The sequence below is a fragment of the Athene cunicularia genome, assembly GCF_003259725.1.
Source record: "Athene cunicularia isolate RWA chromosome 12 unlocalized genomic scaffold, athCun1 chr12_part1, whole genome shotgun sequence".
NCBI lineage: Eukaryota > Metazoa > Chordata > Aves > Strigiformes > Strigidae > Athene > Athene cunicularia.
In genome coordinates, this window is record NW_020799116.1 from 16,308,056 (window position 1) to 16,334,775 (window position 26,720).

The following is a 26,720-nucleotide window of genomic DNA, read 5'->3' on the forward strand; positions in this document are numbered from 1 at the left end:
AATATTAAAGAAGTCACCTTTAGGATGTATTTTACAACACTGGAAACAAATTGGTGTCCCTCCTGAAGGGTCTCCTAAAAGGAAAGATTTGATAAAATATTGTAATCAGTGGTGGCCTTTATATAAGCTAGAAAATGAAGAAAAGTGGCCAGTGAACGGGACTTTGAATTATAAGACTCTGTTACAATTGATGCTTTTTCTGACGCAGGAAGCAAAATGGGATGAAGTAATGTATGCAGATCCTCTTGTTACAGGATTAGAAAAAGATAGAAAGGGTAAGGCAGTGGTGAAAAGATGTTGTTCTGCTTATAGCATAGGGCAGAGGTGTTTGAAATTGGCACATGAAGAAATAGAGGAAGATTTAGAAATGTTAACTGCATTGGGGCAGGTAGGAAAAGTGAGTCAGTACAGGAAGAAGAAGGTGGCAAATAAAGTGAACTGAGAGTAGGAGCAGGGAGTTTTATGCCTGCTTTGGAAAGAACTAGGAGTAGGCAAAAACCAGTCTTGCAGGCCCCCTCTCAACAAGCCATGGGAAACAGTGGTCCAGTTTTGGTAAAGGTTCCATTTTCGATTACTGACTTAAACACTTGGAAAACAGAAGCTGGAAATTATAGGGATGATCCAGAGAAGCTAGCAAGTGTCTTTGAAATGATGATTAAAACTCAGAAACCAGATTGGCAGGATATAGAAGCTATATTACAGGTATTGTTTGATGGTACTGAGCGAGATATGGTTTGGAGAGTGGTATGAACTGACTTGGAAGCTCAAATAGCCTCTGGGGTATTACAGGGAGCGGTGAAACACTACTTTCCCTCTGTAAATTCAAACTGGGATCCTAATGATCCGAATGACAGACATATGATCGAGCGGTACCAACAATTAGTTCTATTTGGAATAAGAAATGCTACTCTGAAGGCTATCAATTGGTCTAAATTGTATGAAATTAAACAAGACAAGAAAGAATCTCCAACTGATTTTCTAAATCGATTGAGAGAAGCAGCTAGAAAATATACTACCTTAGATACTGAATCGGAAGAGGGAAAGGGACAGTTAGCTATTTTATTTGTTAGGCAGGTGTTGGATGACATCAGGTGGACATTACAGAAATTGCAGGGGCAGAAGCCAGAGACATTGAAAAAATGCTGGATGTTGCTTGGATGGTATATCAAAATAGAGAACAACAGAAGGAAAAGACTAATGCTAAGTTAGTAGAAGTTTTAGGAGATATTCAGAAGGAAAGGGGAGGTGTTGTTTTTAGAGGACATGTAAGAGGGGGAATGCGGGGTAGAGGAGGACGAGGATTGCCAAATCCAACTGTGGATCAGAATCAGTGTGCTTATTGTAAAAAGGATGGACACTGGAAGAAAGAGTGTCTGGTGTTGATGGGAAATCGAAAAGCAGTGCCCATTATGATGCTAGAGAAGGAGGATTGAAGGGGACCAGAGCACTCTTCCCCAGCGGAGCCTCTGGTTACAATTAAGCTGGGGAGTGGAGATGGAGTGCTTGGTTGATACAGGAGCAACTTTTTCTGTTCTAAATACAAAAAGACATGAATTAAGACATAATACGCTAAAAATTGTTGGTGCAACAGAGGAAGCACAAGACCATTTTTCAAACCACTAAGATTTAAGATTGTAAAACAATGGGTAACTCATGAATTCCTTTACCTACCAGGAGCTCCAAACCCTCTGACAGGTCGAGATCTGTTAAGGAAATTAGAAGCTTAAATTAAATTCAAGGATGAAGATGTAGGAGTGTTAATACTGGAATCTAAATATGTCCAAGCTTCAATATTTTTGTTAGAGGAGGACAGATTGGATAAAGAAGAAATACCAGGAGAAACAGAAGAAGTAGTAATTCCTCCTGCTTGGGCTGGAGAGAAGTACCAGGGAGATTCAGGAGGGCTGAACCTGTGAAAATAGATTTAAAACCAGATTCGACACCAGTAAGATTGAATCAGTATCCCTTGAAAACTGAGGCTAGATTGGGGTTGTTACCTCTCATATAAAAATTCTTAAAATATGGACTATTAAGAGAGTGGGAATCTAAATATAATACCACCATTCTTCCAATAAAGAAATCAGATGGAAAGACTTATAGGATGGTTCAGGACTTACGAGCCATCAATCACGTAGTACAGGATATTCATCCAGTAGTAGCAAATCCCTACACTTTGTTAACCACATTAACAGACAAACAAGGATGGTTTACTGTATTGGATCTAAAAGATGCCTTTTTCTGCATTCCCGTGGCTCGAGAAAGTCAAGATTTATTTGCCTTTGAATGGGAAAATCCAGAACCAGAGAAAAAGACTCAATATACCTGGACTGTGCTTCCACAAGGATTAAAGAACAGTCCGATGATCTTTGGAAATCAGCTTGCTGAAGAACTTGAATTTTGGCAAATGCAAAATCAAGAGTGTATTGTTCTTTAATATGCAGATGATATTCTATTAGCAGGGGACACCAAGGAAGAATGTCTGCAATTCAGGAGTAAGTCTCCTGAATTTTCTTAGAATGAGTGGTTACCGAGTATCGCAAGAAAAAGCTAAAACTTCTCAAGAAACTGTAATGTTTTGAAACCTTTAAAGTCACCAACAATTATCAGCTGAGAGGAAAGAAGTGATCTGTCAGCTACTGGAGCCGAGGACCCTTCCAGAACTGCAGACCTTCCTTGGGATGACTGGTTGGTGTTGTTTATGGAGTGATAACTATGGATTGATGGTAAGACCATTGTATGAAATGTTAAAAGTTTCTACTAATTCCTGTTTAGAATGGACTGAGGATGGAAGGAAGTCCTTCAAGGAATTGAAACAATCACTGTTGAAGGCACCAGCACTGGCACTGCCAAATATGGAAAAGCCTTCTGAACTATTTGTTCATGAAAAAAAGGGAATAGCTCTGGATGTATTGGCACAATTTCTTGGGCCCTTATGCCACGAAGTTGCATATTTTTCCAAACAATTGGACACTGCAAGACAAAGATGGCCAGGATGCCTGAGGGCAGTGGCAGCAACAGTGATGTTGATTCAAGTTCACCCTGGGGCAACAAATGACAGTATCTGTACCTCATATGTTAATTACTATTTTGGAACAAAAGGGAAATCATTGGCTCTCTCCAAACCAAATGCTCAAATACCAGTCTGTCTTGCTAGATCAAGATGATACTCAATTAAAACGACAGCCGTACTAAATCCTGCAACTTTTCTGTCTGCTGAGCAAAGTGAAAAAGGAGACTTAGAGCATGATTGCTTACGAACAATTGTGGAAGTTTATGCTAGAAGAATTGATTTAAAAGATACACCTTTACCAGACCCTGATTTAGAATTAAATACAGACAGAAGCAGCTTTGTTACGAATGGACAACGTGTGTCTGGATATGTGGTAACCACTGTGATTATATTGTGGGTGCCAAGCCGTTGCCATCAGATGTATCTGCTCAAAAGGCAAAATTGCTTGCATTGATTAGAATGCTGGAATTGAGCAAAAAGAAAAAAGTAAACATTCTTACCGATTCAAAATACATGTTTTGAGTGGTTCATGCCCATGGGGCTATATGGAAAGAATGAGGATTTTAACCTCGGAGGGAACTACAATAAAACACAAGGGAGAAGTTCTAAAACTTCTTGAAAACATACAATTACCTACTGAAGTTGCTGTGATGTATTGTAAGGCCCTTCAAGCAGCAGACAGTGAACAACAGTGTGGAAATAGGTTGCCTGATGAGGCCACAAAATGGGCTGCACAAAAAGGCATCCAAATAGAAATTTAAAATTAATTGAAAAATTAGGGGCAGGAAAAAAAAAGAGAGAGAGAGAGAGAACGGATGGGCTGTGTGGCACCTTCAGGCCTAGCAGTGATCTCGTACACTCTGCTAAATGAAATAAGAAAATAACATATTTCTGTTAATTGTGGAACTGAAAATCTTTTGAAGCATCTGCAAAAAATTATAATTGGCCGAAATATGTTAAAGAGTATAAGATCAATTACCGAGAGGTGTGAACTACGCTGCAAGAATTATCCAAAAAACTCAGAATAAGATACATTTTGGGAAGATAATGGAAGGGAAAGCTCCAGGTGAGTATTGGCAAATTGATTTTACTGAGTTACCCTGATAAAACAAAATTGAAATATTTATTAGTATTAGTAGATACATACACTGGACTTCAAATGGCTGAAATGCTTGTGTTAAATTATAGGAATAGCTGTAATGATTGTAGTAATGATATATGAAATGTTAAGAAATTTAGCACATAACTAGTAAGATGGTTAGTAGTAGTAGGCCTAAGAGTTGTCTGTTTAAACTAAGGACCTCAAAGTGCCCGCACCTTCTGAGCTGTGGGAACAAAGAAAGAAACTCGCATAAACATAAATAGAGGCCCCAAGGACAGAAGATGTAGAACTATGGCAACAGAAGATAATGTGCATTTTATGACCCAAAGAAGTAGGCCCAGACCCTGGCAACAGAAGATAATGGACATTTATGACCCAAAAGAATGAGTCCGGACCCAAGGATGCTCATCACACTTCAGATAAGGTGGGCGACAAAGGGTTTAGTCAGAGGGGTCCGGCTTTTAGGGGCTGGCGATGTCGAAATTGGGGAAGAGGTGACAAGGAAGACTACTGGCCTTCCTCCTGAAGACCCTCGAAGACCACCACCAGGAGGCAATGCGCAGGTGTAAGAGTGACATAACTGATTCAAAACTGCTGATAAAATTTTTTGGACTAACCACACCTTAATAGTAAATATGTATGTTTGTGTTGTGCAATCCTATGAATACGTATAAGCTACCTGCATTTAAGTGGTAAATCTAAGGGGCTTGGTGTGCATGCTTGTGGAGGAGTGACCCCCTGTGCACCCAGCGCTGCAATAAAGACTGCCTGCTTTCTAAAGCTCCGATTCTGAGTCTTAGAGAGTTTCTCTTCAACCTGCTTTTCGGTATCAATAACTGGTTTGACAATTCAATGTTGTAATTGCTACTCACAATGAATTTAACAGGGTCAAAAACTGTAAGCATTGTACTTTCAAGCTTTGATTGTGCTATAGAATAAATTTCTGTATTCATTTGTAAATGTATGAAAATTTAGCTTAGATATTATTACTATTATTAGGAGCTGCATCATATAAATTCTGCAACTGTAAAAGAAAATGAAGGAATGATATACGGGTATTTTGGAAAATGGACAATAATTGTAACATAGAATAAAATGACTAACAAGGTTAAAAGCCAGGAGACTGTATGTTTAACTAAAAACTTACTGAGCTTTGAAAACAGAGGCCCAAGGACAGGAGGAAGGAAAACCATGGCAACGAAATAACTAAGCCGAGGCCTAAGGATGTGCGACATTCCTTACATAAGGGGGCTAACAAGCAGGACAACAAGAAGAAACTGGTTTTATGGTCTGGCAATGTTGTAATTGGGGAAAGATGAAAAGCTGACAGCGAGGAAGACTGCCAGCCTTCCCCCAGAAGACCCCCGAAGACGACCATCAGGACGCAATACGCAGGTGCAAAGATGACATAAACATTCCAGAACTGCTGACACAAGCCTTTTGAACTAAACCCCACCTTAGTTATGTATATGTATGTTGTATTCTGTAACCCTATGAATATGTATAAGGTACCTGCATTTAAGATGTAACCTAAGAAGCCTGGGTGTGCACAATAGGTGGAGCGACGCCCCACGCACCCAGCACTGCAATAAAGAATGCCTGCTTTCTAAAACTTTAAACGAAGTCTTAGAGAGTGTATTTCAAACGGATTTTTTGGTATCGCAGGGAGACCTTAGAGTGGCCACCCAGTAAATAAAAAGGCTACAGGAAAGGTGGGGAGGCACTCTTTATCAGGGGTGTAGGGATAGGATGAGGGGTAACAGTTTTAAACTGAAAGAGGGCAGAGTTAGATTAGATACAAGGAAGAATTTCTTCCCTGTGAGGGTGGAGAGCCACTGGCACAGGTTGCCCAGAGCAGCTGTGGCTGCCCCCTCCCTGGAAGGGTTCAGGGACAGGTTGGACGGGGCTTTGGGCAACCTGGGCTGGTGGAAGGTGTCCCTGCCCAGGGCAGGGGGTGGGACTGGATGGGCTTTAACGTCCCTTCCAACTCAAACCGTTCTATGACTGTGATTCGTGGCAGCATCAGTCATTAACAGAAGTTCCTATGAACAGCCTCCTCCTAATTCTTGCCCCGGTGCCTGGCTGATTGCTCATGCCCCACAGTGCCAAAAACATCTTAAGAGGGTTTACACGGAAAAACAGGATTAGCAAAACTTCTTCCTGCTACCTCTCCTCTTCCTTGGAGGGTTATTTTTAATCCATGTCAGTTCACTCACTATGACTATGACTCACAGGATCACATCATTTACAGCTGCACCTGCACACAAAAGGAAGTGGTGACTGCACAGGGAAATACTCACTGAGCTGCAGCTGAGCTAATGCTTCCCCCCCAGCCCTGGAGTTGAGCTAATTAGACACAGTTGTTTTCTGTGGAGGAATATGCAACATGTTATACCGATAGGAAAGTGGGCTATTTTTGTAATTACCACTGCAACATCACACTTCTTGTTTTTTCGATGTTTCACTGGTTTTAGAGACAGATTTACTTACAATCTAATACTTTATAATACCTTCACAAAACAGATTTCAAAGTAGTCAAATGTCTTTCCTAGGTGTCCTAACTGGCCAAAACTTTAGCTGCGACTGAAGAAAAAAACAACATGACAAGAACTGTCAGAAAACCTCAGACATAGTATCTCAGCAATGAGGTGACAACAGAGAGCATGACAGAATAGCACCAAGCAGTCTGTCACAGAATCCCACCCAGTGAAAGGTACGCACTGCACCAGAGCATATTAGCTCAGGACTTCACACTGGCACAACAATTTAATGGAACTGCACTGGAATATTCTCATGTGAGGAAGACTGGACTTGTGATGAAGGGCTGGATTTGACTTCACAATCCCCAGGTTCAATGGCAAGCATCAAAGTCTACTTTGCACTTCATGTGCAATATTTTTCATTTTCCAGATGCAACAGTGGAATGCTACTTTTGCTCTCCACACCAGATTTCACAGATGACTAGAGACATCTCATCCACCACACATATGTAAAACATCAAGCACAACCAAATCCTCAGCTTCACTGAAGTCCCTCTAAGCACCAGTTAAGAATTTATCAAGAACCTCCAGTCATGGTTAGCTGGGTGCTATAACAACTACGTTGGGTGTTAGGAGAGGCAGAGTACAACAGCTTAAGACTTCATGCTATCCTAGTAACAGCTCCAAGGCTTTTGGCTGATTTGAAGAGTAAGAACAGTGAGCTTGAGCCTGCCTAAAAGTGTCAGTGAAAGCGTAACTGTAAACCAGACATAGATTATAATCTCTGACATGGGCTTGTAGAAGTTTCCAAACTGCAGAACACAGACCAAACAAAAAGTTCATTACCACCCAGGGCCATGACTGACCTCACATTAGGAAAACACCTACTAAACACTGCACATGCTGATCCGCTGCTAGAAGTACTGCATTACTGCTAAGTCATGCAAAAGGTCTATAAGAAAGCTTAAGTTTTGAGAGGGGAAAATAAAAAAATTGGGGGTTTGGATCCTGAAACCAAAGCAAATGTTTTGTAGCATTCTTCACATCACAGCATCTTCCCACTTTACTCACACAAAGATGTCGTCTTTTGGCATGATATGATTTAAACCTTCATCCATTTGGAAGATTTTGTGAAATCGATGATTATACACGTCTGTCACCACCATCTAGAACAGCAAGTGATATTTGCAAAAAGATTATAATAAAAGCTTACATAAATTTAGGCAAACTAACTTTAAATTCAAGAAACAGTTTATTCCTATTCTTTACCACAATTATCAGCACACCAACATCATCGCTGTTTTCTATAACAGCACAGCAGCTAATCGGCTGTTATTTGTTAAGATGGATCAGAAAGACAATGCAAATAACAGACTGATTTTACAGAGGTACTGAGGAGATGCAATTCCAACAGCTGCATGTCAGCCTGGTGGAAACAACAGCATAGATCCCAAAAATCAAAGTAGCAACAGGCTAGGATTTCAGGCATGGATCATTCACATCTATAGGTAACTGAAGTAAGTTGAAGTGCTGCACCGACATCCTGAAAATACCTCACCGACTACAAAACTATTCCCTCCGGAAAAGCTCACCTGATCCCTTTGTTATTAAAAGGATGCCCAAGAAGAGGTGGACTCAGACATTGAACATCTGAGTACTAAGAAACTACACTATCAGAAATGCTGGGGTGGGGCCTAGTTTTCTGCCCCTCCTCTTAAACCTTTCTACTGCAATGGAAGTCTCAAAATAAACTCTGATTGTTTCATGCACATTTTTACTTTACAATCAACAGCATTCAAACTTGTTAGGGTTTTGTCACTCTTCCATTAAGTTCAGCTTATCACCCATCTAAAAGCTAAGCCACCAAAATGCTTCAACAAGAACAAATGTTTATGAAAATTACTGCACTACATTTTTGCTTACATTTTCTGCAGGAACACCAGAGAGTTTGGAGAGCGATTCACACAGATCCGAGATGGCCCCCATCATTGGCACCACAACCCGGTACTAGAACAAAGATAACATCATACTTACACCAGGCAAAATAAACCCATGCAAGAGAGAGTGCAAGAAAATGGAAACAAAGCCTTGAATTCATAGGAGTTCTGCTGAAGTTAAGTTCATAGCCACATACTTTAAGGTCTTTTGTATCTCAGCTCTACCTTACAAAGCAGGGATTTGGAGGGAATGAGCAAGCCTTGAACAGCTGGGTTTTTTTACTTTAGCCAGGTTCAGCAGTAGTAAAACACACACACCCCCGCCCCCCCCTCCAAACAAACGAACCTTCCTGAGCATATCAGACCACTTAAACCTGCATTTGATGGTCAATGTCATCAATACCAGCTGCAGTTTCTTTCTTTTAAGAGTTCTGTTCTGGACATACCTTCAGACAAACAAATCCCCAAAGCTCTCCCTGAACAGGACACACCAGGCATATTATACTGCACAGGGGCTGGCTGGGAGGGAGTGACTTTCCTTACAGCACTGTAAGGTGTCGCATTTTGGACCTGTGGCTAAAACAGTGTTGCTATCACACTGATGTTTTAGCTGTTTGCTGAGCAGTGCTTGTGCAGCATCAAGACTTTCTCTTCATCACTACTCTGCCCCCTCAGCAGATAGGTTGGGAGTGGGCAAGAAGATGGTAGTTCAGCTGTCCTGAACTGCCCAAAGAGCTATTCCATACTACATAATGTGATGCTTGGCCACAAAAATTGTGGTAGAGAAAGAAAAGGTGTTTTTGGCTTCCAGGGTTATCGTTCAGAGATTGGCTGTGCTCTGGTCTCCTCATGGGAAGTGGCAAGTGATGTCCTTTGCACCATTTGTGTCTGTCCCCACCACCCAACTTTTCCTTCATCTATTAAACCATCCTTATCTCAATTCATGGGTTTTCTTGCTTTTGTTCCTTCTATTCTCTCCCCATTCCCACCAGGCAGGGGGAAAGTGAGCAAGAGGTTGTGCGGGTGCTTAGCTGGTGGTCTGGGTCAATGCACCACTTTACATTAAGCTACAAAAAGTATCAGGAGTACAATCAAACCTTTCAGTCTCTAAAGCAGAAGTATCTTGTAAATCAGTGTGAATGCTCTACCTCAGATGTTTAACATCTGATAACGCACTGATTCCACTTTCAGTGCTCTGAACACTTCCCTGAAGACAGATCTGTGAGTTTTTAACATGGCTAAGCAGTGTTCTGCAAGCAGGAATGTGCATGGATGCAAGAATACAGTACACCAGAACACCAGCATCTACAATTTGGTTTAACCAAGCATCCTTCCTCCATCAATAAATCAGTACCATATGTTTTAAAGAATAATTCAAAGGCACAGTGGTAGTTATCGATAGGCACACATTCATTAAAAACTAGGTGGAATGTACCTGCCTTGACTAAAAAGAGTTACATACCAATATTCACTGGGATCTTCTCAGTTACACTATCAATCTGTACATTCCACTGTGGCCATCGGAGGCTTTTGGTTCCCTTTCTTTTAGCACAATCCACATGGCAGAAACACAATTTCTCCTTGTGTCACACACCAGAGGGGAGTAGTAGTGCACAACTCTAGCTTCTCAATGGAGAGACCACAAAATGCAAAGAATTGCTCACAAGGAGACTGGAGGTGAGATGTAGAACATGCACATGGCCAATTCATCTAAAAGAGCTCCAAGTAGTGGAAGTTCTGTTAATCTTGATTTTTCAAAGTAGAATTTATCCTTTATCCTTTCAGTCCCTATGCTACTGGTAATCTTACTTTTTTTCCCCCTCAATGAATCGCTTCTCTGTTCTTACCCTTTATAAAATTTTGGTGACAAGTGCAGCTGTCTTTGATTTCACAAAAAGCAACACAAAAATTTACTGTCAATTGAGCATACATCTCCACTGTACCTACCACCTCCCTCTAACTAACAGTGCATATATAAAGCACAAGTTTTACCACCTGCAGTTATAATCCACAGCACACGCAAATGCTGCCAATGAGTGCCTCCAAAACTGTTTTGCTTTCTCCTTTGGTAAATGCCCATCTGCCATCAGGGCATCTAGTCACCCTGCCTGGGCCTCCCAAACCTTATGTTTTCACATGTCTGGCAAGCACACAGTTACTTTAGGTATGTGTGTGCCCACCCACAGACTCATTTGGAAAAAAGAAAAAAAAAAAAAAAAAAAAGGAAAATAAAGAAATCAGTCTACCTTGGAATTGAGCAAGCTTTAAAAGCAGAAGTTTTTCCTCTTTTTTTTTTTTCTGAGAGGGACTGTTTTTCATTTCTGTTTGACATTCAGAGGCCTCACCCATTTTGGCAAGTTTCACTTTTACATTTTCAAAGGTAACATAAGGCAAACATGCCAACACAAACACATTTCTGCTTTCAGGGAGAAATACATCACATACAGCTAATTTCATCACATGAACAGGTAAGTCACTTCTAGCTGACCCATGACCCTAGTCTCACAGACTGAGGTTTTACAAAACCACTTGATTTGACAAGTTCAATTCCCACTTTTTACATTAAAACTCATCCTACCTCACTCAAAAGTGGATATCCATGTCCTTTAAATTACTTTAAAAAATCTCAACTTTAAAACCTAAGCAAGAAAACTCAGATGACTTAAAGAAATTTGTGGCTTCAATATGCCTCACCTGGACAGGTCTATGCTGTGGGTCTGCATATACCAGGGTAACTTCCATGAGACGGTCTCTCCTCAAGGGCAGTGGAAGCGTTAAGTAACAGAAGGGATCAAATGTCACAGAAACTTTGGAGCATTTGGGACAAACAAGGGTAGATTTGAAAAGACCATGAAAAATATCCACAATTATAGAATCATTCCTCAGCCTATGATTCTCCCAGGCTTCTTTTGCCACCTCCTATAAAAAGAAAAAAAGAAGGAAAAAAAAAAAAAAAGACTAAAAGTTGTTTCTTACAAACATTTCTATAGCATTGCAAGCATAGGAATCAAAGAAAATGCAGAAAATTGATACTGAGGGGTAAGTTTCATAGAAAGGGGGGGTCTACCAGTATGTCCAGCATAACACACTCAAATTTTTTTCTCAGTGAAACTAAGGCCTTGTTCCAATTCAAACATAATACATCTAGTTTAGTTGAGTCACTTGGTCAGGTATTCCTTGGTGCACACAATGCCAGAAGCATGAATGGAACTGAGGGGACACTGACAGGGTTACACGCTGCTCTTCAGGACAGAAAACTGCTAATAAGATACACTCCACGTTCCTCCATGAGGAATGGACTGCTGCCCTCTGCTTTTGAAAGACAACTGCAGTTACAGCTTCTGAGAAAAAAAGTACAGAGTTTCTTCTTCTTGAAAAATGATGGTCCATGTCTCAGAAAAAAAAAAAAAATTGTATAAAAGGAGACAAATTACAATCCCTTGAAGATTTTCACAATACAATTTATAATCTCACCTAAGAGCATCTAATCACTGGCATTTGTCCATGCAATCAGAGGCTCTTCTTAGCATGATACTTTAGTTTATGGTACAATACCGTATATTTTTTATTATACATATCTCAAGTGAAATAAGTGCCACAGATAGACACACACACTGCAATGCTACTGTCACTAACCAGTATGCTGAGGTGGGAACAGAGTGATAAGCTCCAACAACTGCAGTGATATGAATGCCAGGCAGAAACACATGCACACCTCCTGTATCTGGGGGAGGGAAGTACCTAAATAAAATGAAGGTATGCTAGGCATCCTTCCCATCCCACAGTTATCAGTATTGTTTGGAGAGGAAAAAAAAAAAAGATTAAATATACTACTTTTTGTGGTGTTGCCACATGCACTGTATTATGCAATAAAAGGCAAAAGACATAAAATTACTGCCAGTTAAGAGAAAAAAGACAACCAGTCACATACGTTTCCTAAAAATAGTTAATGCACCTGGCTTTTAGAGGCTCCTAAAGCATTTTTCCACCTATTATATATTATGCTGGATCCTGCATTTGTCAGTATGTTGCAGCAGTTTGTACTGTGACAAGAGGTAAAAGCCTGATCAGGAGAGTGTGAGCTCTCTTAGGCAAATGCATTTCACTATTATGTGTCACATTTTAACGTGAGCATGGTGTTTGCCAACTTCAGAGGAACAAAGAAGTGTCTGTAAGGGGCTCACATATCAGTGTTGACTGGAAAACAGAGGATTGAGAAAAAGCAGGAAAAAAATTAACAGAAGATACTTTTCAGGCCTTTGTCAGGAAAACAGCATGAGAGAATTACTTTATTCAGACAGACTGGAGCTCAAGGGTGTTTAAATTCAAATTTAGATTAAGTAAAATATAAAGTTGCTTTGATATCAGTGTACCCATTTCCATGGCACCAGAAAGGAGAAAAATCAAGTTAAGCCTCTTAAGGAGATGTAGGTAGTTGACCAAACACTAGGAATTCATCAAGATCCATGGTTGTACCAAGTCACCTATACCTTGGTTCTCTCCTCGTCTTCACCATGCACCCTACTCAGCCTGGTTTTAAATCTAGCTCACAGATGACATTTGTCTAGAGACCATGAGGGAACACACATGACAAGTCTGGCCTAAAAGCTCATTTCATTTGACATTCTGCTGTCTCCCAGTGGGACACCAGAATGTTTCCTTAAAATCTCATGGCCAGGGCATATGTCCAGACCTTATCTGAGGGACACCCTTGGAACCTCCACGTGAGAATGCTCCCAGTCTCATTTAAGTCCACATGCAAATATGATAGCCTGTACAGTAAGCACTCTCCTCAAACCAAAGCTAAAAGCTGCTGCTCAATCTATCTGGAGGAAGAAGGTGAGCCTGAGTAGTCAGGAGGAAAGGTTATGGTAGCAGTTACAGCCTACTTTTAGGCAGCTGTTATGTCACAAGATCAACTTCCTCCCTCTCCACTGCAGAACCGCATCAGTATTGTATCTAAAGCACACCCTTCTGCATGCCAGTACAAGAACAGACATCGCTGTAAGGCAAAGCAACAGCAACGTGCTACAAAGTGCCATGAAGTCAGCCAGGCCATAAAGCACAAAGTGTTCTCCCCTCCCAGGTACACTGCTTTGCAGGGAGGGTGTTTGTGTGGCCTGTAAGCACAAAGGCCAGGAAGCATCACAAAACCCAGTTAAAACTCCCTCAGAAGCACTACCTGCCCTACCCTCAAGTAAAGGGCACCATACCGAGTCAGGTCTGCCATTGGCATCCTTCAGCTCCAAGTAGGGCTTCTTCTTCACTCTGTTCAAATCCTCATGCAAGCCATCTAAAAGAAAAGCCAAGAGCTCCTGCGAGTCTTGCTGCTGGTATCCTGAAAACTGAGGAGCAAATCGGCCAACCTGTGTCTGAACACAAAAGCAAGAGTCAGAGGAAGATGAACATTACCTATGTGTAAAAGACAGGAACAAAACCACTCAAGTAGTGGCTTTTGCAGAGATCAACTCCATGTTAGCAGTAGACCACAGTGAACTGGATGCTAACGCAGTAAGGGTGTCAGAATAATTTTCCCCAATTATCTTTATTTTTTTCCCCCTAGCATTGAGAGGGAAGAATGCATTTAGTGATGTGATGCTAGAAATCTAAGTTCTCAATTATTAATTTAGGAACCTGTAAACAACCAATACAGAAAATCTATCTGCCTGATACATTTTGTACTTCAATTTCTCTTTCAGAAATCTTCAGTTCCCACAGTGCAGACTTGCTATAAAGGTAGCATCTTGAAGCAGGTGGACTACAAGACCGAAAAGATTTGCAGAAGATACTTATGAACTAACAAAACAGACTTGAAACTGACTGAAATCCTTGCCACAGTAATCTCTAGCTATTCTAAACTTTGTGATATTAAGCTAAGAAACATAACAGCCTGAGTTAGAGAGAGCCAAAACCAGCACATCCATATACAGCCCCTTATTTCATAAGCACTATCGCACAACACTGCCATTGAGTGTTCTTGCTACTAAAAAAAGATAAAATAATAGAAAGGGGTCTTACAGGAAAACTAACAAATAGCTGAAGGAGTGGTCAGTCCTAGTGACCATCACTAGTTCTCATAAACACCAAGAATCCAACAGACTTGCAGAATTATGCTTAGCACATTTTAGCTACTTAAGATGACAACTGCAAGGGAGCCCAAACTGAAGGGTTGTTTGTATTACAGATAGTGAACACTGTCACTAAATCAGCAACAATTTAGAAATATCACAAGTGATACTGTATTAGGAAATAAAGAGTAATTCCTGCTCCAGTCTTAAACAAGAGCAGCCCACATTAAGACACTTTTATTGATGTTCACCACAGATTCATGTATCTCCTCTACACAGAAGTTTACAGAACAACTGTGAACAGAGGTGGATGATGTGCCAGCAACTCCAACACACAGAAATTAAACATCTTGTTTCAGAACTACCGGTACAGAGGACAGATTTCTGTAGTCCATAAGACTTTTGTTTCAGGTCTCAAAATCAAATACCCTCAACTTCAAGACTGTACCATGTAAAATAAACAGCAACAAAATCCACATTTACATTAGTATCAGGTAGTTGCTTATTTCACGCATTTGGAATTATGTTCTTCCTCAGCGTACTGACACTGCACTACAGAAGCAAACTCTTAGTGTTCCTTGGATGTTTTAATTACCTTGGTTCTGCAGCAGAGCATCTTTCCATGATAATTAAAATAAAAGACATAGTTACAATTTTTCTAGGGGTTCATATACAACTGCTACACTACAGTATTTCAGCTAAAAGCAGGTCTTCACACTGAAGCACCAAGAACATTACCTCAACAAATAACGTTATAGACAAGGGGATGCATTTTGCTCTCCAGTTTGTAATTTCATTTTTATAATTTATAATCTCCAGTTTGTAATTTCATTTTTATAATTTATAACTTGCACACCTTTTCTCACTGATTATAGTTCACAGCTGGCAAATCGCATGACCTAATTTTGTACAGCAAAGGCCATTTTGATGCATCTGTAAATAGCTCTCAGGCTGCAAAGTCATTTATTAAGTAAGGCATTTAACGTTGAAGAGCAGTAACCAATTCTGGGGTATGACACTACTCACTGGCAAGTTCCTTCCTGTATCCTGAAAAGCATTTACATAAAATGTGAAACAACACTGAAGCAAGTCTGTCATTCCTGCTTTCACAACACCAAAATAAGTGGAAGGCATATTAGCTTTCACTGTTTTTTCTGTCAAAGAGCTACACCACAAGAACATGGAGTACTTACTTTAAACATACGTGGGGCCACGTGAGACTGTCTCCCAGACCAAATCTGTTTAATGAGCTCTGCATAGGCTTCTGCAATTTCTCCTCTCATCCCTAGTGGATTGTTCTGATTTATTTCAGCTTCATATTTATCTTCCAGGAAATAGTCAGTCAGAGGAGGAGTATTGCTCAGACACTGAAAAAGCATTAAAATAAATTAATTTATTGCACAGAAAAATAAATCTGTTCAAAAATTAAATAACCCAGCTTTCACATCAGAACATGTACTAAGCTATTAACAAAACTGGTGAGACTGAATTTGAGTACATATTTAGTACCAAAAAAAAAATAAAATAAATCTATTGGGAGGGTAGAACATTAACCATTTCAATTCAAGAGCATTGTTGATATAAACACCACCACCAACTTAAGCACTCAAAAGACTAACACCTTATTTCTGAAACATAGTTTCTCTTTGCAGATGCTACACTGACTTCTATGCAATGAATTTGCTTTGTAAGCCCCCTCTCTGAAGCAGTTTCTACTGGTGTATCTAGCTTAAGGCATAAGGCTCATTGGTCTGCAGCTCCTTGGTTCTCCTTCAGAAATTTCTTTAAAACTGACATCACACTGGTCACCTTCCATTCCTTTGGTGCAGAATAATTTTAAGTATTCATTTAAAGTTACTGTAGTTAATAGTTCAGCAAAGCAAAGAGCAAGCAACCTTCTAAAAATAAAAAAAAAAAAAAAACCCAAACCAAACAACCACACACAGACTTTTGGAAGGAAGATATCTGTTCTTGGTATTATGTCCTTCCACATTTTGTTAATTTGTTCTGTAACTTCCACTGACACTTCAAATTGAGTAGAGTCTCTTGGTGTAATGCTGAAGTCTGACACAAAACCAAGCCTGCAAGTGCCAGAAAAGTAAAGTTTACAACCACAGTCCTACCAATACTCACCAAATCCTATAATTAATGTATGTTGACCTGTTTTTCCACACGTTACTGAGGTGGCTGGGTAGGCTACCTTACTGGTGTATTACATAGAAATCTGCACAGAACAGGTCAGGAAGGTCTTTAGAGATGTCACCTTAATGTTCTCAAGCCTACATCCCATATCTACTCTATAACTTTGATATCCTAATATAAGCAACATAGAGAGTAAGAGGTCCTTGTTCATCCTTGAGGTGAAACACAAGCTATACTTTGTCCTGCAAAGAACCACATGCCATTAAAAAAATCCCCATCAAAAATCTAGCAAATAAGTATAGTAATAATTATTAGCTTTGCATAACCTGTAGTGGTTATGCAAACTTACCACCCAATACAATCACTCTGAACCCTTCCTATAGCTTTTCACGCTCTTAATTTTTCAAGAGTTTAAATTTAAACACAGACCCCAGAACTGTGTGCCTGGTCACGCGGCTTACGCTGCACACACAACATCCTCCATATCAGCCCATTTTTGTCTGAGCACAGCATTAGAACCTTACATTAGTTAGGCACCTGTTTAGTATGACTTCCCCCACAGCCTTTTCAGAAGCCACATATTTCAGATCCAGTCCTTCATACTGTACTATGTTGTATAGCACTAAAATGCTACGCATAAGCCAAAGTAAACATGAACTGATTTTTTTGTTGGTTGGGGCTTGGTTTGTGAGGCTTTTTTTCATTCCAAGTGTAGTATCCTCATTGAATCACATTAAAACATGCTTTTCTTTCCACAGATTTTAATCCACAATCTCTGCAAGACTGCTCTTTTATTTATTTCTTACCTGTAATGCAGAATTCATGAAGCAGGTATTTCCAAGGTTACTGAGTCCACAGAGTCCAGGCTGCGACAGAGAAGCACTGTCCCTGCAGCTGTAGGAGTTACAGACAAATCCAGAACCTCTGAAAGAAAGACAACACAGTAAACTCCACGATGAGTTTATCGATTCTCAATGCTGTTTAAGAGTCACATCAAATACACGTAAAAAACCTGTTTAATTCAATTGTTTAACCAGCCTTCACGTTTCTGTTGCTTCACAGTGGCTAATATTGAATACCAGGAACGTGCAGTATATGTGCTACCTCTGGAAACATTAATGGTTACACAGTCTATTATTAATTTATGGCTCATAACACATTACTTTTCTCTGTCTACAAGTACACAGCACACTATCCTAGTGCAGCGAGAGTCTATATGACATCTTGTAAGAGCTAATAAAAAAATTATGATCTCTACCTGGAAAGTCTTCTACCCACTGGCAGATGGAGAAAATATAATCCCTTCCCTCATATCCCCAGTCACATCAAAATCAGGCAGTGCCCTAGTAGTTAGTAAGCTCTGGAACGTGCGCTACCTTTGCAAGTGAGCAAGGAACAGCAGAATGTAGTAGTTTCAAAAGCAAAGTTTGATAAACAGGTACACAAGAGTAGCAGAACTCCTCATAGGGCACCATCACACTCCTTTTCTATACAGGCAAGGATGCACAGAAGTATTCATTCACATGAGGGATGAAGAAACATAAAGAACATTCCTGCTCTTACCCCCTGCCCAGGTGGGAGTTGTTCAGTCCATAGGAGTTACTGCTATCACCGTTAGTAATAACAGAAGTGGCAGACACTGAGGAATAAGAACTTGCTGATGATTTTGAAGAGGTAGTAAAGTTTCTGCTAGTTGCAGTGCTTGATCTGGGAGAAAGGAAAAAGAAGTAGAAACAGTGCTACTACTTTTTTACCCCCAGCCCCACCTCCCACAAAACTCCAAGGACTTGACACATTACAGTTAGTTCCCTCACACAGAATTTACTGCTTGGATCTGTATGATCACACTTCCAAATACTTGTCTGGAAGAGAAACTTCAGACAGAAGCATCAGAAGCAGGAGTAAAAATTTTTGCTTAAAGTAAAATCTGGGTCCCAGACTGAAACAAGTAGGCAATTTGGATGGCATGAGTGGCAAAGGAGCAAGCTTTAAGTTTATGAGTAAACCACCTTAAAACAAGCAAGCAAAAAAAAATCCCAATCTTAAAACCACAAAGTATTTGCCTTTCACTAAAAAGTGACAGTCGGTCCTTCCCTACCTGAAACCCAGACCACCCACTCAAACAGAATGTTAATTAGTATGAAGATAAGCAGGGTGGGCACAAAATAGTTTGTTACTGAGCCTAGCTGATACAACTACGTTGTTGGACAACTACAACTTGGAGGCAAGACACACAGATATGTACATGTCGCATGCACAGCAATCCTTAGCATTTTGAGACTGGAGATACTGAGATGGATTTTAAAAGTTCATAAGCCTGAAGTTTATCTGATTGTAAATCCCAGGTTATTCCACACTACTACTCTTCGGGTCTGGAAAAGAACTGGAACAGTGTTACAAAAGACCAACACGGCACTAAAATTCAACAGTGTTCTGTTCAACAGCCAGGTTTGGCACCACAAAAAAGCAAAACCACAAAGCAGTACTACATAAATAAGCTTAAAGAAAAGATATTGATGCTAATTAATTTCTCTATAGCAAGAGCTAACTGGGAAATGGTCTATTCTCTCCATCTTTGCCTGAATAACTGCAAAACTGAATGCAAAAAAGGTGCAGGACACCAACAGCCAAACACAGTGGCTAATACACCCAAAGCACAGCAGAGGACAGTGCCCTCAAGCTTTAGCTTGTTCTTGTATCTCTTTTAATGTGGCCCTGATTCTCAAATGCTACAATCTAAAAATGCATATTCATAGTTCAGATGCTACAGAAAAGAGTCTTGGAAAACCTCTCAGGACAAAAAATATAAAACAAAGAACAAGCCATAATGGCCAAGAGGAAGCAGAACAGCTGGGCAGCCTTACTAGTCTGGAAATGTAATAGCAGTAAAACCAATACATAAGGAAACAAGTTATGACAGGAGCTTCCAGATGAAAATGCAAACCCCAAATGCAGTGTAAACCTGAAGCATAACAAAAACCAAAACCCACCAGCCAATACAATAAAAAAGTATACTGGAAAGTATACTAGAAAGATGAGCAGATCTATCAAAATAACTAAGACAACCATTTCTAGGACAATACATGAACTTTTGGTCATTACATGTTGGAAGTGGAACTTCTCACAACTACTTGGACACAGAGATAAGACAGATGAACAAAAAAGAGGGTCCAGACTAAATAATTATCAGACTCATGCTCCACATGCAGGAGTTTCAAGGATTAAGAATGAAATAATTAAACTAACAATAGCCTATAAATCCATTAAGAACATATTTTTTTAAATCCAAATAAGTGAATTACCTAGAAGTAAAGAAGGGCAATCTACAAAATGCTAGACTTGCAAAAGTTACCATTTCTGCTTCACATTTCTGACCTCAGTGAGAGAACAGAACAAGACACTCAGAACATAATACAAAGAAAATCTAACAGGGAGAAAAGGAAGGATGTCCTCTTAAGGGATTTCAAAATTTCCAATAGAAGCATAGTTCATTATCAGAGCCAGATGGCAACTGAAGAGTTCCAAGAAGTACGTCAATATTATCCTATGCACAAAAAAAAAAAAAAAGCTAAGAACTAAGGGGGAAGAGAAAAAATGCATCAGAAAGAAAAGATAAGAGACAAGTCAGAGAGTGCACAAAGGTCTACCTACAAAGTCATCAAGGATCTTGAGTGAATTCCTGTTAGAAAAAATGAGAAGGATCATTTAAGAAGTAAAACAATGAAAGAGAGGCCAACAGCTTTCCAAGTGTGGACAAAAAAACCCCAGAAATCAAATACACTTGGGAAGATAAAAATTCTAAGTACTCTTACATTTTACAGGTTACTCATCTACCTGTAATTACTGAAGAAAGCCTGAGGATTTACTAAGGACAGCTGCTGCTCCTTATTTCACAAGATGGTCACAAAGGTAGCAATGATTCCAGGTAAAAGGCCCAGATAGAAGCTAAGAAAAATGTTTTTCTCCAAAAGCTTCTCATTTTAAGCCCAGGAAACTATTGTTAATGACTTCACAATACTGTAGGCTCCTGAGGAGACTGCCTCATTTGCACACAGAGCTGGCAATACAAGTCCTGGATGTCAAGCACTAATCCCCAGTGCCCCAAGAAAGGTTTCTGTGGACTTTCACTGGTCAAAGCCACCTGCCCCCTCCACTGCTGTCTCAGTGACTTGTATGTGACTTCAGCTCCCTTGGAAATGGAGGCCCCATCACCTTGCTCTGAAGTAAGAGATAAACATGATTCCTTCTCTGAAGTTCATGACTTAAAACCTTCCAAAATGTTCTGGGCCACTCAGTGAGTTACACTGAAACTACTCTCAGTTTGCTCTTTGTAGGCACAACAGACACTGGACTAACTGGAAGGTGCCAAGCTCCTGCATCTTCCCTTTGATCACCACTGCCAAGTTTCTGACAGGGATAAACACATTCAGTTAAAGTTCATCAACAAAATCTATACAAGAGTAAACTACATCAAAGACAGACTTTATCTAACCATGCAACAGTCCAGGTATTTGAGAAAACAATTTTACAGGTTTGAGGATGAGACTGTGTGGTATAACTGCTGAATCAGTCCTCCTGCTCAAGCACAGTTTGAGTCTCTCAAGATAACTCCTGTCTGAGCTAAAATACCTCTTCTAGAAAAAAACCTACCATCATGGTTTCACGGTGGCCAGCAACAGCCAATCCAGCAGACCACAGATAAACCATTCCAAGGACCCTTACAGTCAGAAGAAACTTATATTTCATTTGCAGCATATCTGGCTTCATCACCTGGACATTCGTTCATGCTCACCTTTATCTGCTGCCTGTGGAGTTCCTTCTTCAATTTCCATTTCTCATGTCCCACAGAAGCTTTTAAGTGCTAAGATCAACTTTTAAATTTCTCACCAATACAATAGTTTAACTTCTAAGTCTTCTAGCACAAAAATTACTTGCTAATTCTTCAGGAATTCACTTGGCTCCTTCTAAAACCTCTCAGTAGCCTACTTTTCAAATCTGTTGACAACCTCACAGGACATGATCATTCCATATGCAGTTTTATCAGTGTGCCAGTTACCAAAAAAGTCCTCCGATGCACACTCAGAATTACCCTACTGAATCACCGAGGTTATTTGTTTGTCTGTTTGCTTGCTTTTACCTCAAGGCTGCAACAGGAGCTCACATTCATTGGACTCAACAAGGACTGGAATCACACTCCAGAGTCCACCATGTATTTCAGGCTCATGTTCTTCATTCCCACATACCCAACTTCATGCCTCACAATACTGATGCACATTGACCCCCATGTGGCACATAAAGACAGCCGTACAATGTGTGTGTCTTGCCACACAACATTGCAAAAACCCACACAAATGGCAAGTGAGGAGAAATCTGGAGACTGGCAGCATAAAGCAAAGTTAGATTAATCTAGTACAGAAACTGTGACACCATATGGTTGATAAGTAAAAAAACTGCTAAGCTGAACAGCTTGAAAAAAAAATACTGGAAAAGGCTTTCAAGTTGTTGAAAGACAGAGATAGGAAAAGTATCTCAATTCAGCTATGTGCCTTCAGAGCATACAGTAGAATAAGTTCTCCTTTAAACTACCAATATAAGAAAAAATTTTAAATATTGTGACAAAAGGGTTTTGTCAAAGCAGGAAAAGCTAGAACTTCCGCCTTATCTTACATACTTAAAGCTGCTCTTGAAAGCATGGCATCTGCTGCACACTCAAGCACTTGAAAGTCATGTAATAAAGAACGTCCAACAAGTATACAGTGCCATGAGTAAACAGAGGAGCAGGAAGAGGAAACAGCAAGAGAACTCTAGCAGCAACCAAAGAATCAAAAACTATTTTCCTGCTGCACACTCCAAAGGGAGGCAGACAGCTACCAGGCACATGCTAAATGTAACTTCACTCATGTTTTTAAATGCAATACCTGATGAAAAAGGTACTGTTTTTATATATGTGACACAATTGCTTGTTAGTTTGCAAAGGAAATGATACCCAGGATAAAAGTATGCTAGAAGTGAGCTGAAATTCTGCTAGATCAGGATTCTATTTTGGGAACATTCTAAGTAACAATTAAAAGATGACTAAATTCTACAGATTCATTGATATAATATCCCTTCAAACAAAATATGTTTCCAGTTCTGAAATTCCTAGAATAAGCATAATCCATTTCTTCTTCTGACACCTTGTACAGTAGTAAAAGCAGTTTCAAACTACAACAAGAAAGTAATTTGTTCCTTACGGAGCAGCAAACCAGCAAACAGCAGTGACCAGGAACACTCAAAATATACCACCCAAGAACTGCTGTGGGTTTTAACTGAATTTTTTCTGTATAGTATCAGCAAGCTTGAAAGCTAGGGAAAGGTGTGGAATACAAAGCAGTATCCCCTGGTATGAGGCAGCGTCTCTGACAAGCAGCAAACAGCGGGGAAAAATCCTCACAACAGGGAACCCACCCACCCCACAGGCACCTTGCACACACACACACGTTCTGCAAATAGCGAATGACATGAACTCCAGCTTCCTGGGGCCTCTTCTGGCACACAGGCAGCAACGCAGATGCTCACTATTCCCCACCAACAGCAGAGCTCTACATCCCATTTCTGTGCACCATCAAAACCCTACATAAGGAAAATCTTTCATACATGAGCTTGTAGGACTACAGTGATAAGGCCCAAAGAAAGATCTCCAAATACGAAGTTCCCCACGGTCTTCACTAAACAGTATTTTCTGCAGCTGAGAAACAGAATATGGGAACAAAACGTGTCCCTGAGATAGGATTAAAATCTGGAGTTACTCAACTCTCTTCCAAACCACACCTCGGCACAGAGCATTCACAGCTCCTGCTGACACCAGATGCACCTAGGACGACTCCAGTTCTTCACACCTTCAAACTGCAAGTTTATTTAGAAAGCTTAGCAGCATTACAAACTCGCTGAGCCTCTCAAAAGAGCAGAACAGGTTTGCGGGGTCTAAGTCTCACTTATCCTTCCTCACTATGCTGTTAATGCAACTTCCAACTCACTCTCAGTATCGGCTTTGACTTCCAACAAGCACCAATTCTTTCCTACAGACAAGAACCTCCTTCACTACAGAAGTATTTTCTGAAATATTAATACAGGATAACCTTCCCCAAACACCTCATCAGTGAGCAGGATAAGACTCTCAATACTCTTCTGGCCTGGGAACTCCACATCTTCTCTCTGGCCACCCTTCTCTCCGCCTTCCTCTCTCAACAGTACTGACTGCTTCAATTGCTCACAACCATCCACAGATCTTACACGTACAAACAGTCCCTACAACTCTGTACCAAACTCATTTATCAGGAGTCTTAAAACACGTAACGTTCATTTAATGCAGCATCTAAATGCACACACACACACACCTGGGGGAAGACAAACCACGTCCCAACCTGGTAATGAGATTTGAACCCTATGCTCCAAGTTCATGAGTCTTTTAACAGCTCACAGAAACAGTTAGAACGTTGCCAACGTTTCACTGCACCACAGACTTCTGATGTTTCCAGAACTAAAGAAAAAAATTTTTAAACATCAACTCAGAAAATGTATGCTTTCATTTGACGTTCCCCTGCTGAGATATTTGGCAAATGAAAGAACATGGTTAAACAAGCAGCTACATTTCTTGATTATATAGAAAAGCTTCATTAATGATGTTATTTCTTAAATTACTGCTCTCCAAGGGAGGGGAAAAAAAAAAATCCACACTGCTCCAAGATTAGCTTATGTAAAAGACTCAACCCAAGATTATTAAGAAATCTCTGCACTCTCCTATGTTTCAACTTCATAAAGAAATGGAATTTAGACAGTGTAGTCAAAGCTAAGTGAAATATGAAGCTACTCTTAATAAAACAGTATCTTGAAAAAATGAAGGATTCTCAATAAAACGTGAGAATGAGCCGGAGAATAACAGTAAATAAATTACAAATTACTAAGTAGTTAGTATGGAACAACACCAATGATTCAAAAAAGTTAAGTTTAGCTTACTCACCAAGAATATATTATGTAATCAAAAAAACCCATCTTCACTATTTTTTTTTAACTACAAAGCCCTTCAAAATAGTCAAAAAGCTTGGTGACATAACCCTTGTGCCATGATTTAGGTCCAACCAGCAACTGAGCACCACGCAGCCACTCGCGCACTTTTCCCCACTGCAGTGGGATGGGGAGGGAAATCAGAACAAAAAGGTAAAAAACTCATGTGTTAGACAAGGACAGTTTAATAGGACAACATAAGGAGACAGTAAGTAATAATAACAGTACTACCAATAAAAGAATATACAAAGCGAGTGGTGAACAATACACTTGCTCACCACGCAGAACCCGATGCTCAGCCCATTCCTGAGCCACCACCCCTACTCACCCTCCCCGCCTCACCCCCAGCCCCCCCAGTTTATATACTGGGTTGACATCATACGGTATCAAATATCCCCCTTGTCTAGTTCAGGTCAGCTATCCTGGCTGTGCACCCTCCCAGATTCTTGTGAAAATTAACTCTAACCCAGCCAAACCCAGGACATTATCCACCGCTTATTCTATACCATCTATGTAATGCCCACATTCTACACTTTCCAATTAATCACCACCACTTTTTCTGTCTGAGATGCATGTATAGATATATACATGTATACATACATATACATTGATATATCTATATCTATATCTATACATACACACGTAAATCTGATTCTCTTAGACTATGGGCCATCCCTCTACCACATCTGTCAAGTTCCTTCAATTCATGTCTTTGGAGCTCCATCTGTCTTATAAGAGTCTTCCAGGCCAGCAGAGATGGTGTGGGGTGTTCCACTGGTGCACACTGCATCTGGAGTTCATGGCTGGAGTATCTGGAACAGCCCACCCCCACAGTCTGCACGTTGAAGATGTTAATCTTGAGGAAGTTGCTGGGTGCCAGTTGCTGAAGCCAGTTCAAGTTCCATCACCACTGCACTTCTCTTGGTTTCATCAAATCCATCCTTCATTGATTTGGGCGATTCTTATTGTAATGCCACTGATATGGCATATAACAACTATAGCAGTGATGACATACAGTGGCAGAATTATTTAGCAATTAACATCAGGATTATTTAGCAATTAACATCATACAATTTAAATTCACTGGCTATTCTCACCAGAAGCCAAATCCTTTTGAGGTACACACTTAACTTCCCCATCTTTCCATATCACCCATCAAGGACACCCAGGTTCTTGAGCAAAAGCAATCTCACAGATGGATTTGCCTTTGCTCAAGGCAGGACTAACCCAGACTGTCTTCCCTAATACATTCTTCATGTGCACTACAGGGACTTTATCTCCTTCTACAGTATGTGGAAGTTTTGATCAGGCAGGGCCAGCTCAATGGGTAGATCCTCTACTGTTAACCAACAGGTGGCTTTTGCTAAATGTGTATCCCAGTGCTGGAAGGTCCCACCCCCCATTGCTCTCAGTGTAGTTTTTAGCAGTCCACTGTAATGTTCAATTTCCCCAGAGGCTGGTGCATGATAAGGGATGTGATATACCCACTCAATGCCATGCTTCTTGGCCCAGGTGTCTATGAGGTTGGTTCAGAAATGAGTCTCATTGTCTGACCCAATTCTTTCTGGGGTGCCATGTCACTGTAAGACTTGTTTTTCAAGGCCCAGGATAGTGTTCTGGGCAGTGGCATGGGATCTCTTTCTAGCCATCCAGTCATTGCTTCCACCACCGTAAGCACGTCACTTGTGTTGGTGGGTTTGCAGGAGTATGATATAGTCAATCTGCCAGGCCTCCCCATCTTTATATTTCAGCCACTGTCCTCCATACAAGGCTTTAACTGCTTGGCTTGCTTGACTGCAACACTGTTCACATTCGTGGATAAACTGCTGAGCTGCTAAGAGAAGCTGTGCTTCTGTACCAAAAACTTCTGAGGCAGCTCGAACTCCTTCATAAACTGCCAATACCTCTTTTTCAGTTGGAGCATAGCAGGCCTCAGAT

The 26,720-nt window shown here is 40.4% G+C and overlaps 1 protein-coding gene across 2 annotated transcripts in view; it reads right to left on the bottom strand.

The window, feature by feature from the left end:
• Positions 1-26,720, bottom strand: part of USP4 (ubiquitin specific peptidase 4) — a 59,101-nt gene that overhangs the window by 19,011 nt on the left and 13,370 nt on the right. The window contains exons 5-11 of one of the 2 annotated variants that reach the window (XM_026857810.1): positions 18,303-18,446; positions 17,546-17,663; positions 15,791-15,964; positions 13,743-13,901; positions 11,224-11,448; positions 8,516-8,599; positions 7,664-7,758 (exon numbers count right to left, since the gene is read on the bottom strand). In XM_026857810.1, the coding sequence (XP_026713611.1) occupies positions 7,664-7,758; positions 8,516-8,599; positions 11,224-11,448; positions 13,743-13,901; positions 15,791-15,964; positions 17,546-17,663; positions 18,303-18,446 (999 nt within the window). The remainder of the gene's footprint in view (positions 1-7,663; positions 7,759-8,515; positions 8,600-11,223; positions 11,449-13,742; positions 13,902-15,790; positions 15,965-17,545; positions 17,664-18,302; positions 18,447-26,720) is intronic. The other variant, XM_026857811.1, reaches the window with a different exon arrangement.